This window comes from Heptranchias perlo, chromosome 8 (genome assembly GCF_035084215.1).
Source record: "Heptranchias perlo isolate sHepPer1 chromosome 8, sHepPer1.hap1, whole genome shotgun sequence".
NCBI classification, from domain to species: domain Eukaryota; kingdom Metazoa; phylum Chordata; class Chondrichthyes; order Hexanchiformes; family Hexanchidae; genus Heptranchias; species Heptranchias perlo.
In genome coordinates this window covers 76,779,933-76,797,664 of record NC_090332.1, presented here as the reverse complement: position 1 = coordinate 76,797,664, position 17,732 = coordinate 76,779,933, and the positions used below count along the sequence as shown (strand labels likewise).

The following is a 17,732-nucleotide window of genomic DNA, read 5'->3' as shown; positions in this document are numbered from 1 at the left end:
GCCCTCTTGAGATAAAGACTAACATTCCTTTAGCCTTTTTTATTACGTTTTGTACCTTTCCACTGGCTTTTAGTGATTTGAGTATTTGGACACCCAAATCTCTTTGACACCTTCAATCTTTCTCTGCAGTCATTTGTCGAGGGAAACAAGTTTTTTGGACACTATGAGGTCACCTTCCAGTCTCTGAAGCAGGCAGCCGACACGTACTTGAAAGCCGAGGATTCAGGTAATCAGACGGTTGTTGAAGCCGATTTTATCCCCGTGCTGGTTGAATGCTCTGACGATTGACATCCTTACCTACTTCCTCTGCTTGCTGCTTGGGATCTCATCCTGTTATTTCTGTTGCCTGCAGCTGAAGAGAGAGAGAACGTCAACAAGTTCTTGAGCGATTCGATGGTACAGTGGCGGAATCTGTCTGTGGAGGTGCGCAGTGTCAGGAGCATGCTGGAAGAGGTGGTTACCAACTGGGACAAGTACAGCAGTACAGTGGCAGGCCTGCAGGCCTGGCTGGAAGATGCAGAGAAGATGCTGAACCAACCGGAACTTGCCAAGAGGGTAAAGCGTAACTATATGGCATTAGTAAAATCTGCAGAGCTCTTATATATACTCTGCCACTGTAGAATGCGGAAACATCCAGTTTTATAAATCATTTTTTAAACAACCTAAGCATCAGTGTCATGACGAAGTGAGCTGGTATAGGGTAATAGTGAACTGGTATAGGGTAATAGTGAGCTGGTATAGGGGCAATAGTGAACTGGTATGGGGCAATAGTGGACTGGTATAGGGGTAACAGTGAGCTGGTATAGGGGTAACACTGAAGTTGTATAGGGGTAACAGTGAGCTGGTATGGGGTAACACTGAAGTTGCACAGGGGCAATAGTGAGCTGGTATGGGGTAAACTTTTTCCGGGTTGATAGATCAGTAAATAGCAACTCCCTCCCGAGTCTGGCCGTAAATCTCTGAAATCCCCCTGGTCTTTGTGGGTCCTGAGATGTGTGTGTATCACATTAGTGACATCATCGTGCATGTTGCCCGATGTATGTGCTACATGTGACACGTATCTATATCGCCATGGTACCTGAGGATGCCAGGAGTGAAGACTTGAGATGAGTTTGGCAGTTGGAGAGATTCAGGATCAGTAGATCACGCTGGGGTAAGTCAACTCATAGTTTACTTTGTATTTATATTCTAATACCTGTGCATCTAAATTAAGGACTTTGAGTGAACAGTATACTTTAGTTTGAAAGATTAAAGGAAAGTATATACATTCAGATCTCTCTCAACCATTTCAATGCTCTTTATGCAAGGAATGACTTTGAAATGCAATCACTGTTGTGTAGGCAGATACAACAGCCATTATCCCACAAAACAGCAAGATCCCACAAATAGCAGTTTAATGAATGATCAGTTAATTTGTTTTCGGTGGTGGTTGAGAGAAGAATGTTGGCTCAGGACACTGGGGAGAACTCTTTGCTTTTCTTCAAAGTAGTGCTGTGGGCTCTTTAACATCCACCTGTACCACACAGTCAGGACCTCAGTGTGTTTCATCTGAAGGATGGAACCTCCGACTCTACAGCACTCCTTCGGTACTGTGCTGCAGCATAAAACTAGAGTTATTGGCTCAAGCACTGGAGCGGTCGTTCTGACTCAGAGTGCCAGCATCTTGAGCCGAGCTGTCACTATAAGAAGGTTATTACGCTGGGTCAACCATTGATGTGTTTCCTGTATTTTACATAAACTGTGAAGTCATATCACTGGACAATTGCATCACCAAAACCAATCGTGACAGAATGTACAGCAGTTAATATTTAACGCTCCATTCTTACATTTCTTTTGTGTTTGCATTTGAAGGACTTCTTCCGACACCTCCCTCACTGGATCCAACAGCACTCCGTTATGAATGACGCAGGGAATTTCCTCATCGAGACGTGCGATGAATTGGTCTCTCGAGATCTCAAACAGCAGCTGCTCTTACTGAATGGACGTTGGAGGGAGCTCTTTGTCAAAGTTAAACACGTAGGTTGCTCTGGGTCCATTTTTTCCTCCTGTTGGAATCGAATATCACAGAGACTTTTGGAGACCAGCAGTGCACAATGGCCTGGTTAAGTACCTCTGTTCAGTACCGAGAAATGGGCTACACTGGTGACCGGAGCAACCTGCAGGTTCCTAGGGTTTGTGTTCAATAGCTATACAAAGAATAGAGAGGCCATCAGGTTTTTTTATTACTTGTTCTCAGGATGTAGGCATCGCTGGCAAGGCCGACAATTATTGCCCATCCGTAGTTGCCCTGAGAAGGTGATGGTGGACCTGCTTCTTGCAATTGTGTTTCTTTTCACAATTGAGTGGCTTGCTGGATCACTTCAGATGACATTAAAAGCTAAGCACGTTGTGTGGGACTGGGGTCACATGTCGGCCCAGACCCGGGTAGGGTCGGCTGGTTCCCTTCACTGAAACAAGTTGGTTGGGTTTATACAACAAGCTGGCAGCTTTCAAGAGAGGAAATAGTGTATGATTTACTTATATTGAGTTACATAGAAACTACAGCACAGAAACAGGCCATTCGGCCCAACTGGTCTATGTCGGCATTTATGGTCCACACGAGCCTCCTCCCTCCCAACTTCATCTAACCCTATCAGCATATCAACAGTCAGTTTCCTCTGGTGGGGGAATCCAGAACAAGGGAACATAATCTTAAAATTAGAGCTAGGCCAGTTCCGGGGTGAAATCAGGAAGCACTTTTTCACACAAAGAGTAGTGGAAATCTGGAATTTTCTCCTCAAAAAAAGGCTGTGAATGCTGGGGATCAATTGGAGCTTCCGAGACTGAGATCGATAGATTTTTATTAGGTAAGGGTATCAATGGATATGGATCAAAGGCGGGAAAATAGAGATGAGATACAGATCAGCCATAATCTAAATTGAATGGCGGAGGAGGTTTGAGGGGCTGAATGGCCTATTCCTGTTCCTATGACAGTAACACATGAGCTATTGGGTGTGATTTCACATGCTTTAGCCATCGAGTGTATCTCAAGGGTGTTCCCCAATTGCTGTTATTGGTGCCTCAGGAACGACCGGCAAACTGAAAAGGTTCCAGGATAAAATGTGATCCATGGCTTCACCCTCCCCACTATGTGTACGGTAGGCTCATGGTTCTGGCACTAGACTAGAACCCAGAGGTCACGAGTTCATATCTCATTGGGGCAAGTTGTGAAACTGAACTTAAAAAATCAATAATTTGTGGTCTAGCACCAGACAAATGGCCACAAATCTGTCAGATTGTCATAAAAACCCACTGGTCCATGAATGCCCTTCACAGAAGGAAACCTGCTGCCCTACCTGGTCTGAGCCTACATTTGACTCCAGTCCCACACTACACAGTTCACGCTTAATGCTCTAAGGGCAACTAGGTACAGATATCTACATTCCAAGAATAAACAAAGATTTAAAAAATCTGTTTCTACATCCAATGAAATTAGTGACTGAAGCTGTTGCATTGGAAGGTGCAGGATGTGTCCATGATTGTGGAGGGGGAGGGAAACTGTTTCACTGCAATATAAAATCTGACATGAAGCAATGCTGTTTTATAAATATCACTGCCCATTCTCCTACTCCATAAACATCACTGCCCATTCTCCTGTTCTATAACCATCACTGCCCATTCTCCTGTTCTATAAACATCACTGCCCATTCTCCTATTCTATAACCATCACTGCCCATTCTCCTACTCCATAACCATCACTGCCCATTCTCCTATTCTATAAACATCACTGCCCATTCTCCTGTTCTATAAACATCACTGCCCATTCTCCTGTTCTATAACCATTACTGCCCATTCTCCTGTTCTATAAACATCACTGCCCATTCTCCTGTTCTATAAACATCACTGCCCATTCTCCTGTTCTATAAACATCACTGCCCATTCTCCTGTTCTATAAACATCACTGCCCATTCTCCTGTTCTGTAAACATCACTGCCCATTCTCCTGTTCTATAAACATCACTGCCCATTCTCCTACTCCATAAACATCACTGCCCATTCTCCTGTTCTATAAATATCACTGCCCATTCTCCTATTCTATAGACACCATTGCCCATTCTCCTACTCCATAAATATCACTGCCCATTCTCCTGTTCTATAAATATCACTGCCCATTCTCCTATTCTATAACCATCACTGCCCATTCTCCTACTCCATAAACATCACTGCCCATTCTCCTGTTCTATAAATATCACTGCCCATTCTCCTATTCTATAGACACCATTGCCCATTCTCCTACTCCATAAATATCACTGCCCATTCTCCTGTTCTATAAATATCACTGCCCATTCTCCTATTCTATAACCATCACTGCCCATTCTCCTACTCCATAAACATCACTGCCCATTCTCCTTTTCTATGAACATCACTGCCCATTCTCCTGTTCTTTAACCATTGCTGCACAATCTTATTGACAATCCATAGAATTAGGAGCTTATGTCTGCTCCCTCAGTTACCCTGTAGAGAAATTATTGCTGAGTATTTGTACATCAATGGGATATGTTATAAAACATCCTTGAAGCCTTTAGTCTAACCGGCCAGAATGCGACACTACTGCGCTCTGTTACTGCAGGATCTGATTGCTTTCAATTATTCTAGCTATATGATAATGTGTTCCTGCTTGCAGTACGCACGGGCAGATGAAGTCGACAAACTAAAGAAGGAGTATCTGGATGGAGTGTCTGCTCTGAAGAGCTTCGTAGAGACAGCGAACGAAAAACAAATCTCCCCTGTGGATGTGTCTTTCCTGAATGTCAAGACTTACGTTCAAGATATGGAGGTACAGGACTCTGTATGTTGAGAGAGTGGGGCAGATTTCCAACTTGTCACCTGGGTGTAAAACAGGATTTCAAAAGAAATGAAAATCGGGCAGTTTCTATAATGGGTGGCCATAACCTAACATGGTCAGGTTTACACCTGGGCAGCGAGTTGAAAATCTAACCCGGGGTGTTTTCATATGGTGAGTAGAGGATTAGTTATAGGCTGTGTGTCAGGACAGAATGTAGTGAGAACTAGAGAGAGAGAGAAACAACTTCATATTGAGGTCATTGTTGGATGTAATTTTATTTTGCATATAAAGTTTGGGGGAGAAAAAAATGTATCTAAAATATTGAGGTAATAATTTCAAACAAGCAGCAGATAAGGAGAAATTGAGGAAGAATATTCCTTAAAAGCAAAATAACAAAAGGGCTGCACGTAAAACACCACACTGTGATTGGCACATTTGCAGAGAATGTTTACGTGCATGTGTGTGTCTGTGCATACATGTGTGTGTACACGCACAGGTACCTTTGTGTGTGTGTGTGTGTGTGTGTGTGCTCATAAAATTACCTCCATGATATTATTACACAGAGAGGAGACTTTCTGAAGAGATACAGAAAATCCCAATGCTGACAGATTGGATATCTGTTCAGTGTAGGTCCTCAGTGATAGTTTGGGTTTCTATCAGTGATGCATGGATCTGAAGACCTTATACAACTGGTAATAATGTTGACGTAGTTGTTTGTCTTAAGTGTACAATAAACCGAACAACACCGATTCACTGAAGCACAAGGAGCTTCTGGCCCAATGTCAATGCCTCACTTCATTGACTTTGGTTTCAAAGAGCTGTTTGCTGGATGACCTGTTGGATTATCACGAGATGTTATTTGTATTTCTGGTGTGCTGTGCAGGTAATAAAGCAAAAGGTGCCAATAATGGAAGCTCAGTACAAACTGGTTTCCAAGACTGCGCAACAGTTAACAAAGGACACGCCCCAGGATGAAGTGACGCAGATGCTGGCCACGATGTCAACCGTTAAGGATCAGCTGATAAAAGTAAGAATGAGCCTCTGAACTAGGGGTCAGTACTGTGAGTTAAAGGTAGAGTTTTAGTTGGTGCGATCAGAACTTGGCAATCAGCATGTCCTTCAGTGTAGGACTTAGGAACATATGTATGTACATGCAAACATACGAATTAAGAGCAGGAGTAAGCCATTCGGCCTATCGAGCCTGCTCTGCCGTTTGATAAGATCATGGCTGATCTGTTTGTGACCTCACCCCTACTTTCCTGTCTACCTACTATAACCTTTGACTCCCTTATTAATCAGGAATCTATCTAACTCAGCCTTAAAAATATTCAATGACCCCGCCTCCACCGCTCTCTGGGGAAAGGAGTTCCACAGACTCATGACTCTCTGAGAGAAAAATTTTTTCCTCATCTCTGTCTTAAATGGAAGACTCCTTATTTTCAAACTCTGTCCCCTAGTTCTAGTCTCTCCCACAAGGGGAAACAATCTCTCAGCATCTACCCCTTCAAGTCCCCTCAGGATCTTATATATTTCTTATATGATACTAGCTCAATTGCCAAATTTAAATCTGAGATAGATAGCTTTTTGGCAACCAAAGGTATTAAGGGATATGGGCCAAAGGCAGGTATATGGAGCTAGATCACAGATCAGCCGTGATCTTATCAAATGGCGGAGCAGGCATGAGGGGCTGAATGGCCTACTCCTGTTCCTATGTTCCTAAGATCACCTCTCATTCTTCTAAACTCCAATGTATACAGGCCCAATTTGTCCAACCTTTCCTCATAAGATAACCCCCTCATCCCAGGAATCAGTCGAGTGAACCTTCTCTGAACCGCCTCTAAAGCAATAATGTCCTTTCTTAAATAAGAAGTACAAAACAGCACACAGTATTCTAGATGTAGTCTTACCAATGCCCTGTACAACTGTAGCAAAACATCTCTACTTTTATATTCCATTACCCTTGCAATAAATGAAAACATTCCATTTGCCTTCCTAATGGACTTAGGACTGTACCAGACTGGAAAAGGCCTGTGTGTCCATCTGACTGTGGCCCACCTGACCCATGTGGGCCAGTCTGACCCTTGTGTCCATCTGACCAGTGTGGCCCATCTGACCAGTGTGGCCCATGCACGATTCTCTGCCTAAGGCAGCAGGCAGCTGTCCTACTCCCAAACCTTCCTGGTATTCACTCCAAGCCCCCTACAGAAAGGGGTGTGAGACTAATATAGAACGAATAGCAACTAAAATTTAATGTCAGTGATTTAACATTAATTCTTCAGAACACTATAGTTCAATAAGGGGCTAGTGGGTAAATTCACCGATCCCGCACTCCCAGTGGGGAGTCGCACTCAGAGTGAGCCTGGGTCTGTAACCCAGCCCAACAATGCTATACCCTCATCTCAAACCCCAACCCACGCACAGAGTCAATGAATTTATCCTCGTGTTTAGCGATATTTTATGTTGTAAAAACTTTTTGCCGTTTGACCACTTTTATTTTCAAGCTGCAGATATTTTTTTCCCTAACTTATTTTCAAGTTTTGATCTCCATGATTTAAAATACTTTCTGTGAGTTTTTATTTTGTGCTCATCAAAATGGGGCAAATCAGTGCAAAGCCCTGGGAGTGAGTCAGAATCCTGCCTTTATAAAGTGCCTTTCACATCCTCCATCCCAAAGTGCTTCATAGCCAACGAGTTACTTTTGAAGTGTAGTCACTGTTGTTTTGTAGGGAAACGAGCCAGTCAATTCCCACAAACAGCAAATGAGATGAATGAGCTGTTACTCTGTGTTTGAATCATAGAATCATAGAAAACTTACGACACAGAAGGAGGCCATTCGGCCCATCGTGTCCGCGCCGGCTGAGAAACGAGCCACCCAGCCTAATCCCACTTTCCCGCATTTGGTCTGTAGCCCTGCAGGTCACGGCTCTTCAGATGCACATCCAGGTATTTTTTTAAATGGGTTGAGGGCTTCTGCCTCTACTGCCCTTTCAGGCAATGAGTTCCAGACCCCCACCACCCTCTGGGTGAAAACATTTTTCCTCATTTCCACTCTAATCCTTCTACCAATCACTTTAAATCTATGCCCCCCGGTTATTGACCCCTCGCTAAGGGAAATAGGTCCTCTCTATCTAGGCCCCTCATAATTTTGTACACCTCAGTCAAATCACCCTATAACCTCCTCTGTTCCAAGGAAAGCAACCCCAGCCTATCCAATCTGTCGTCATAGCTAAAATTCTCCAGTCCTGGCAACATCCTCGTAAATCTCCTCTGCACCCTCTCTAGTGCAATCACATCCTTCCTATAATGTGGTGACCAGAACTGTGTGCAGTACTCAAGCTGTGGCCTAACTAGTGTTTTATACCATTCCAGCATAACATCCCTGCTTTTATATTCTATGCCTCGGCTAATAAAGGAATGCCTTCTTAACCACCTTATCTTACCTGTCCTGCTACCTTTAGGGATCTGCGGACATGTACTCCAAGGGTCCCTCACTTCCTCTACACCACTCAGTATCCTCCCATTTATTGTGTATTCCCTTGCCTTGTTTGCTCTCCCCAAATGCATTACCTCACACTTCTCTGGATTGAACTCCATTTGCCACTTTTCTGCCCATCCGACCAGTCCATTGATACCTTCCTGCAGACTACAGCTTTCCTCCTCACTATCAATCACACGGCCTATCTTTGTGTCATCCGCAAATTTCTTAAATGTGCCCCCTACGTTTAAGTCCAAATCGTTAATGTATACCACAAAAAGCAAAGGACCTAGTACCGAGTCCTGCGGCACCCCACTGGAAACAGCCTTCCAGTCGCAAAAGCACCCATCGGCCATTACCCTTTGCTTCCTGCCACTGAGCCAATTTTGGATCCAATTTGCAACATTGGGGGAATGGGGATGTTCGCTGATGATTGCACAGTGTTCAGTTCCGTTTGCAACCCCTCAGATAATGAAGCAGTCCGTGCCCACGTGCAGCAAGACCTGGACAACAACCAGGCTTGGGCTGATAAGTGGCAAGAAATATTCACGCCAGACAAGTGCCAGGCAATGACCATCTCCAACAAGAGAGATTCTAACCACCTCCCCTTGACATTCAACGGCATTACCATTGCTGAATCCCCCACCATCAACATCCTGGGGGTCACCATTGACCAGAAACTTAACTGGACCAGCCACATAAATATTGTGGCTACAAGAGCAGGTCAGAGGCTGGGTATTCTGCGGCGAGTGACTCACCTCTTGACTCCCCAAAGCCTTTCCACCATCTACAAGGCATAAGTCAGGAGTGTGATGGAATACTCTCCACTTGCCTGGATGAGTGCAGCTCCAACAACATTCAAGAAGCTCGACACCATCCAGGACAAAGCAGCCCACTTGATTGGCACTCCATCCACCACCCTAAACATTCACTCCCTTCACCACCGGCGCACTGTGGATGCAGTATGTACCATCCACAGGGTGCACTGCAGCAACTCGCCCAGGCTTCTTCGACAGCACCTCCCAAACCCGCGACCTCTACCATCTAGAAGGACAAGGGCAGCAGGCACATGGGAACAACACCACCTGCACGTTCCCCTCCAAGTCACACACCATCCCGACTTGGAAATATATCGCCGTTCCTTCATCGTCGCTGGGTCAAAATCCTGGAACTCCCTACCCAACAGTGAGAGAACCTTCACCACATGGACTGCAGCGGTTCAAGAAGGCGGCTCACCACCACTTTCTCAAGGGCAATTAGGGATGGGCAATAAATGCTGGCCATGCCAATAACGCCCATGTCCCATGAACGAATAAAAAAAAAAAATCCCTTGGATCTCATGAGCCTTTACTTTTTTGACCAATCTGCCATGTGGGACCTTGTCAAAAGCCTTGCTAAAATCCATGTAGGACACTGGGGAGAACTCCCCTGCTCTTCTTCGAATAGTGCCGTGGGATCTTTAACATCCACCTGAACTGGCAGATGGAACCCCCTTTTAGCATCTCATCTGAGCGATGACACCTCCGACAGTGCAGCACTCCCTCAGTACTGATCCTCTGACAGTGCAGCACTCCCTCAGTACTGATCCTCTGACAGTGCAGCACTGCCTCAGTACTGACCCTCAGACAGTGCAGCACTCCCTCAGTACTGTACTTGAGTGTCAGCCTAGATTATGTGTTCAAGTCCCTGGAGTGGGGTTCAAACTCACACCCTTTAGAATCATAAATGGCAACGCTATTACTGAACCAAACTAATAATTATGGGATACATACAGTCAGAAGAGAGAGTACCAATATAAATTTTCAGTAAGCTACTTGACTTTGAATAAGTGCCACGTTGTATGTTTGTTGCCTGGCTGACATCTGTACTCGATTCTTGCCTGCTCTGCTGTGTTGTACAGGTTCGAGAGCGCTGTCAATGCCTGCTCCTCGAAGCTCAGCAGTTGCTGGCTCCACTGGACGAGCTGGAGAAGCAAATTACGGCTTTCTACGAGTTGCTGAATAGAACCAATCAGATCACCTCGGTCGGAGAAGCTGAGGGTCACTCCGTGGACAGTTTCAAGATTAGACACCAGGTGGGTAGAGATTCTGTCTCTGTTCTGCAGAGTTTGACGACAGGCTCCTGGAACTAAAAATTCTGTCCTTTGTTTCCCCTGTAGGAACTGACATCATGCCAAGAAAAATGCAAAAAAGCTGTGGCTGCAGCAGAGTGGAATATGCAGACTGTTCAGAAACTGCTAAGCTGCAGCAAAGTGATGAAGCACCTGGATTCCTCTGTACTTCAGAAGAAACTCCTTCAAATTCAAGCAACATCCCAGGTGGATCTCCATTACTGCATGTGCAAATCTTCATTTACTCTGTATGGGGTGACACAGACAGGAGCAAGTGTTCAGACAACGTTACTCACTGTGAATGGGAAACTGGATTCCTGCAATATTAGAATTACAGAACCATGCAGGTTTACAGCAAAGAAGGAGGTCATTCAGTCCATCGTGTCTGTGCCAGCCCTTTGCGAGAGCTATCCAATTAGTCCCACTGTCTCATTCTCTCCCCATAGTCCTGTATCAATCCCACTGCCCCGCTCTCTCCCCATAGCCCTGTATCAATCCCATAACTAATCCCACTGCCCTGTTCTCTCCCCATAGCCCTGTATTAATCCCACTGCCCCACTCTCCTCCTATAGCCCTGTATCAATCCAAAACTAATCCCATTGCTCTGCTCTCTCCCCATAGTCATGTATCAATCCCAAACTAATCCCACTGCCCCGTGCTCTCTCCACAGCCCTGTATTAATCCCAAAGCCCCACTCTCTCCCTACAGCCCTGTATCAATCCCAAACTAATCCCACTGCCTCGATCTCTCCCCATAGTCCTTAATCAATTCGAAAACTAATCCCACTGCTCTGCTCTCTCCCCGTAGCCCTCTATCAATCGCAAAATTAATCCCACTGTTCTGCTATCTTCCCATAGTCCTGTATCAATCTCAAAACTAATCCCACTGCCCTGTGCTCTCTCCATAGTCCTGCATCAATCCCAAAACTAATCCCACTCCTCTGCTCTCTCCCTTTAGCCCTGTATCTTCCTCTGCTTCAAATATTTCTTCAATGTTGCCTTAAAAAATGCAATGGTATCTGCTTCTACCACTCCCTGTGGCAAAGCATTCCGTACATCATCAAAACCTCTGCGTAAAGAAATTTCTCCCAACCTCTCTCTTCACTCTCACGGACAGTTTTAAATTGATGACCCCTCATCATTGATACCCCAACCAGAGGAAATAATCATGACACTTGCTGGCAAGAGAATTAAAATGAACAGATAGAATAAATGAGCTGCATCCTTATAATATAGTGTTGCACATAGGCTGGACCTCGTTTCAAGGACACAATACATCCCAGGTTCGAGATGAGACATGGTGGCTTATTACGTTACCATGTCTGTTGATGATTTGATGCTTTGTACCTGATACCGTCCTCCAGCCTATATATTACCATTGATAAAATGCACTCCTACCCGTGTAACCTATCCAATATGGGTCAGATTTTTATGAATTAGCACTTCCCCCTGGCTTGGAACTTCATCCACTGGGAGCGCTAATCGGAATATTGAGCACAGGAATCTGTCAGGCCACAGAGTGGGCGCATCCCCTATTTAGATTAGTGCTCCCAGGGCAAGTAGCTCTATGTGGGAGGTGCTAATTTGTTAAGTGTTTCCCCGTATATTGTACAAAGAAAGTAGAGGTTCTTACTGATTTAGTAAAACCTGTAGCGGAGGTGAATCCAGTTGGCATTGTACAATAGCTGTGGAGCCTGGATGTGTATTGTATGGTTCAGTGGCTGAATTACATAGAAATTACAACACGGAAACCAGTCCTTCAGCCTAACCAGTCCGTGTTACTGTTTATCCTCCCCGTGAGCAGTATACTAGTCCCATGGACCTGGCCTGTTCCCATATCCCTTTATTCCCTTTTTCCTTCAATCACCTAGCTAACCTATTCTTAAATGTTGACATGGTCTCTCCTTCACTCACTAACTCCAATAGTGCATTTCACAGCGTCACACTTTGTGTAAAAATAGCCCCAAAACTCTGAGGGGGTGAATTTGCAGAACAGCTGCTGAAACCCCAGAGAAACATTAAGCACCATTCATGCCATTTTTCCTGGTGTTTCCTTGGTTCTTTGGCTGATGGTGAGGCGGGTGAGTGGGAGAACCCCCCCACGGAAATACACTCCAAGTGTGAGAGAGAATAGACTAGGACAGAGACAAAATGGACACACAGAAAGGCAAGGTTTACGACAGCAACACTTACAACAACAATAACAACAACAACCTGTTTTGATATAGCACCCTTAAGGTAGTAAAATGTCCCGAGGCACGTCACGTGAGCGTAATCGGACATGCTAGAAACATGCAGCATGTAAGGAGATATTAGGATAGGTGATCAAAAGTTTGGTCAAAGAGGTAGCTTTTAATGAGCGTCTTAAAGGAGGAGAGAGAGGTAGAGAGGCGGAGGGGTTTAGGGAGGCAATTCCAGAGCTTAGGGCCTAGGCAGCTGAAGGCATGGCTGCCAATGGTGGAGCGATGAAAATCGGGGGTGCACAAGAGGCCAGAATTGGGGGAGCGCAGAGATCTTGGAAGATTGTAGGTAACAGAGATAGGGAGGGGTGAGGCCAAGGCGGGATTTGAAAATAAGGATGAGAATTTTAAAATCGAGGCGTTGCCAGACCTGGAACCAATGTAGGTCAGCGAGCACAGGGGTGATGGGTGAACAGGGCTTGGTCTGAGTTAGGATATGGGCAATAGAGCTTTGGATGAGCTCAAGTTTACAGAGGGTAACAGGTGGGAGGCCAACCAGGATAGTGTTGGAATAGCTGCATCCCTCTGGGTCAGTTTTACAAATGTCTGCTGCCGGCTGGGAGTCCCCATGGTTTCCTGATACGCATTACCGTTGGGTGAGGCCCCCCCCCACCCCCCCCAAGGAAGGGCACAATTGCAAAATATCATACCTCCGACACCTGCAGAGCAGCAGCGGGTTAGAGCTAGTCCAGAGATTTGAGCGTATAATCCAGGCTGACATTCCCAGTGCAGTACTGAGAGAGTGCTGCACTGTCTCAGGTGCCGTATTTCGGATGAGACAAACTGAGGTCCCGTCTGCCCTCTCAGATGGACGTAAAAGATCCCATGGCACTATTGAAAGAAGAGCAGGTGAGTTCTCCTGGTGTCCTGGCCAATATTAATCCCTCAATCAACATCAATAAAACAGATTGTCTGGTCATTTATCACATTGCTGTTTGTGGGACCTTGCTGTGTGCATTTTTGGCTGCCGCATTTCCTACATTACAACAGTGACCACACTTCAAAAAGTACTTCATTGGCTGTAAAACACTTTGGGACGTCCTGAGGTTGTGAAAGGCTCTATATAAATGCAATTCTTTTATTTATAAACCTCCACCTTACATGCTACTTTCCAACAGGACATGGTGAGGAAGGGAGCAGAGTGGAGGAAGCACATGGAGACAAACAGCAGTCTGCTGAAGAGATTCGAAGACTGCAGGAAGGACCTGGAAATGATCCTGCAGTCTGCTCAGACGGCCATGGTAGAACAGGGGAACCCTGAGCGGCTTTTGGCAAGACATACGGTGAGAGATGGAGAACACAGTGAGGATGAGCCGTACGACAGGCGCCTCTGACCTATTCGCAGCTCTGGCTCGCGGAATGTTTCGTTAGGGAAGTGTTGTTGAACACGTGGCCGTAAACAGCTTGAAGCTGGGAGAGTGTTAACAAGAAAGGTCATCGACCTGAAACATTAACCCTACTTTCCTTTTTCTGCAGATGCTGCCTGACCGGCTCATATTTTTCAGCATTTTCTGCTTTTATTTCAGATTTCCAATATCCGCAGTATTTTGTTTTCAAGTACAAGGGTACACTTTCCGACTGTCACCTCCCAACACAGAGCCCCGCCCATCGGGAGCCCACATCAGGAGCTTCCTTGTGGTCCATGATTTTCTGTTTAGTAACACTGTGGGTCCTGCGCGCATTTATCCATATACACTCCCGGGGGGTGAGACTCTGTGTAAGGAGATTCCCAACCGGAAAATTTACCCAACGGATCCAACGTACCCATCTGGTCCTGTTCAGTGTGGTGCTAAACAGGCTCCGTAAAGCAGATTTGGCCCAGTTAATTGATTATTAAGGATGTGGCATCAATGACCTAAATTAACTCTTAGGAACATAGGAACAGGAGTAGGCCATTCAGCCTCTCGAGCCTGCTCCACAATTTGATAAGATCATGGCTGATCTGTGATCTAACTCCATACACCTGCCTTTGGCCCATATCCCTTAATATCTTTGGTTGCCAAAAAGCTATCTATCTCACATTTAAATTTAGCAATTGAGCTAGCATTAATTACCATTTGCAGAAGAGAGTTCCAAACTTCTACCACCCTTTGTGAGTAGAAATGTTTTCTAATCTCACTCCTGAAAGGTCTGGCTCTAATTTTTAGACTATGCCCCCTACTCCTAGAATCCCCAACCAGCGGAAATAGTTTCTCTCTATCCACCCTATCTGTTCCCCTTAATATCTTATAAACTTCGATCAGATCACCCCTTAACCTTCTAAACTCTAGAGAATACAACCCCAATTTGTGTAATCTCTCCTCGTAACTTAACCCTTGAAGTCCGGGTATCATTCTAGTAAACTTACGTGCAGTCCCTCCAAGGCCAGTATGTCCTTCTGAAGGTGCGGTGCCCAGAACTGCTCACAGTACTCCAGGTGCGGTCTAACCAGGGCTTTGTATAGCTGCAGCATAACTTCTGCCCCCTTGTACTCCAGTTCTCTAGATATAAAGTCCAGCATTCCATTAGCCTTATTGATTATTTTCTGCACCTATTCATGACACTTCAATGATCTATGTACCTGAACCCCCAAGTCCCTTTGGACATCTACTGTTTTTAACTTTTTACCATTTAAAAAGTAATCTGTTCTATACTTTTTCGATCCAAAGTGGATGACCTCACATTTGCTTCATTGAATTCCATTTGCCACAGTTTCACCCAATCTATCAATATCCCTTTGTAATTTTATGTTTTCATCTACACTGCTTACAATGCCACCAATCATTGTGTCATTGGCAAACTTAGATATGAGACTTTCTATGCCTTCATCTAAGTTGTTAATAAATGATGAATAATTGAGGCCCCAAGACAGATCCCTGCGGGACTCCACTAGTCACATCCTGCCAATGTGAGTACCTACCCATTATCCCTACTCTCTGTCGCCTTTCGCTCAACCAACTTCCTAACCAAGTCTGTACTTTTCCCTCGATTCCATGGGCTTCTATTTTAGCTAACAGTCTCTTATGTGAGACTTTATCAAATGCCTTCTGGAAGTCCATATAAATAACATCCATTGACATTCCCTTGTCCACTACTTTAACTCTTAACATCTGAGTAGCAGCAGAACCAGTGATAATGCTCATCTCTGTCATTAACAGCCAGGGCTGTACACTGGTAGGGGGACCTGCTGTTGAGTAATCAGTATACAAATGTTAACTAGAATTATTAGTTAAACTGTTGCACAAAACCATTAACCAGATACTGTTAGTAATATTGCCGGAAATCCTAAAAATGGAATGGAGAAAGGTTATTTGGCCCATCAAGCCTGCTCCTGTTATTATCTGCTGTCTTGTATACACACACACACTCATACACTTACTCTCACACACACAAACTCTCACTCATACACTCACTCTCATACTCACTCACACACACAAACTCTCACTCATACACTCACTCTCACACACTCACTCTCACACACACTCTCACACACGCTCTCACACACGCTCTCACACACGCTCTCACACACGCTCTCTCACTCACACACGCTCTCTCACTCACACACGCTCTCACTCATACACTCACTCTCTCACACATGCTCACTCATACACACTCATTCACTCATACTCAACTGTTGCACACACACATACAAACTTTGTCTCTGTTATTCTCTCCCTCTTTCTCACTCCCCCTGTCTATCTGTCTCTGTCTCTCTGTCTCTTTCTCTTTGCCTCCCCTGGGTGTTTTTTATCCTCTCCTCCTATTCTGTGGAATGCTATGGTGAATCGCAGCACTTCCACCAGTGCCCGAGCTGAGACTAGCAAACCAATCAACCCCAACCCAACCCATCCAGGGACGCCAAGGTCAATTGTAGTGTCCCTATCACCTCACCCCTCCTGGCTAGGGTCAGCTAATTCAGCACAGACCGAGCATTGAACCTGGTCTCTGGGTGAACTCACTGAGCTGTTGGGGAAGCGACATTCAAGTTACGTTCTATCCCGTTAAAATAAATCTTTCCTTGCAGGTATTTACTGGTTCAGAATTGAAATGTGTGCACACACAATGTGGAGTACAGCCAATACGTACACTTATGATGTAGAGTTTGAGACCTAGGCTGATCAGGTGACAGTTACTTTTATTCATGGTCCAATTGTTTCCTCCTAGGATTTCTTCGGCCACTTGGATCAGAGAGTACTGAACGCCTTTTTGAAGGCCTGTGACGAGCTGACCGACATCCTGCCTGAACAGGAGCAGCAAGGTCTCCAGGAGACTGTCCGCAGCCTGCACAAGCAGTGGAAGGTTAGCACCGGGTACAAAGCACTCGAGGGCCCATAGTTACATAGGATTAGAACATTAGGAACAGGAGGAGACCATTCAGCCCCTCGAGTCTTCTCCAACATTCTATTACTTCATGGCTCACCTGTACCTGAACTCCATTTACCCAGCTTGGTTCTGTAACCATTAATACCCTTGCCTGATAAAAATCTATCAATCTCAGCTTCGAAATTTTCAATTGACTCCCCACAGCATCCACAGTTTTTTGTGGGGAGAGCTCCAGATTTCCACTACCCTGTGTGTGAAGAAGTTCTTCCTGACATCACCCCTGAACGGCCTGGTTCTAATTTTAAGGTTATGCTGCCTTGTTCTTGACTCTTCCCACCAGAGGAAAAAGTTTCTCCCTATCTACCCTATCAAATCCTTTAATCACCTTAAACACTTCAATTAGATCGCCCCTTAATCTTTTATACTCAAGGGAATACACGCCTAGTCTGTGCAACCTGTCCTCATAATTTAACCCTATAAGCCCCGGTATAATTCTGGTGAATCTGGGCTGCATCCCCTCCAAGATCAATATATCCTTTCTGAGGTGCGGTGCCCAGAACTGAACACAGTTCTCCAGATGGGGTCTGACCAGAGCTCTGTACAACTGAGGCTTCACATCCTCCCTTTTGTATTCCAGCTCACTTAAAATAAAGGCCAGCTTTCCATGAGCCTTTTTGATTATTTTCTGTACCTGTCCACGCACAGTAAACACAGTAATAGTGCTGGGAGCACAAGATTCGTGATTGGGGTGAAAAGGGGGCTTCTTGTATTGCACCAGTTCT

General features: G+C 45.1%; 1 protein-coding gene across 6 annotated transcripts in view; it reads left to right on the top strand.

Annotated features, from left to right (window-relative positions):
- syne1b (spectrin repeat containing, nuclear envelope 1b) overlaps positions 1-17,732 on the top strand; it is a 478,102-nt gene that overhangs the window by 99,888 nt on the left and 360,482 nt on the right. For all 6 annotated transcript variants that reach the window (XM_067989374.1, XM_067989378.1, XM_067989371.1 and 3 more), the window contains exons 14-22: positions 130-226; positions 353-555; positions 1,852-2,016; positions 4,663-4,815; positions 5,708-5,851; positions 10,200-10,373; positions 10,458-10,616; positions 13,767-13,931; positions 16,792-16,926. In XM_067989374.1, the coding sequence (XP_067845475.1) occupies positions 130-226; positions 353-555; positions 1,852-2,016; positions 4,663-4,815; positions 5,708-5,851; positions 10,200-10,373; positions 10,458-10,616; positions 13,767-13,931; positions 16,792-16,926 (1,395 nt within the window). The remainder of the gene's footprint in view (positions 1-129; positions 227-352; positions 556-1,851; positions 2,017-4,662; positions 4,816-5,707; positions 5,852-10,199; positions 10,374-10,457; positions 10,617-13,766; positions 13,932-16,791; positions 16,927-17,732) is intronic.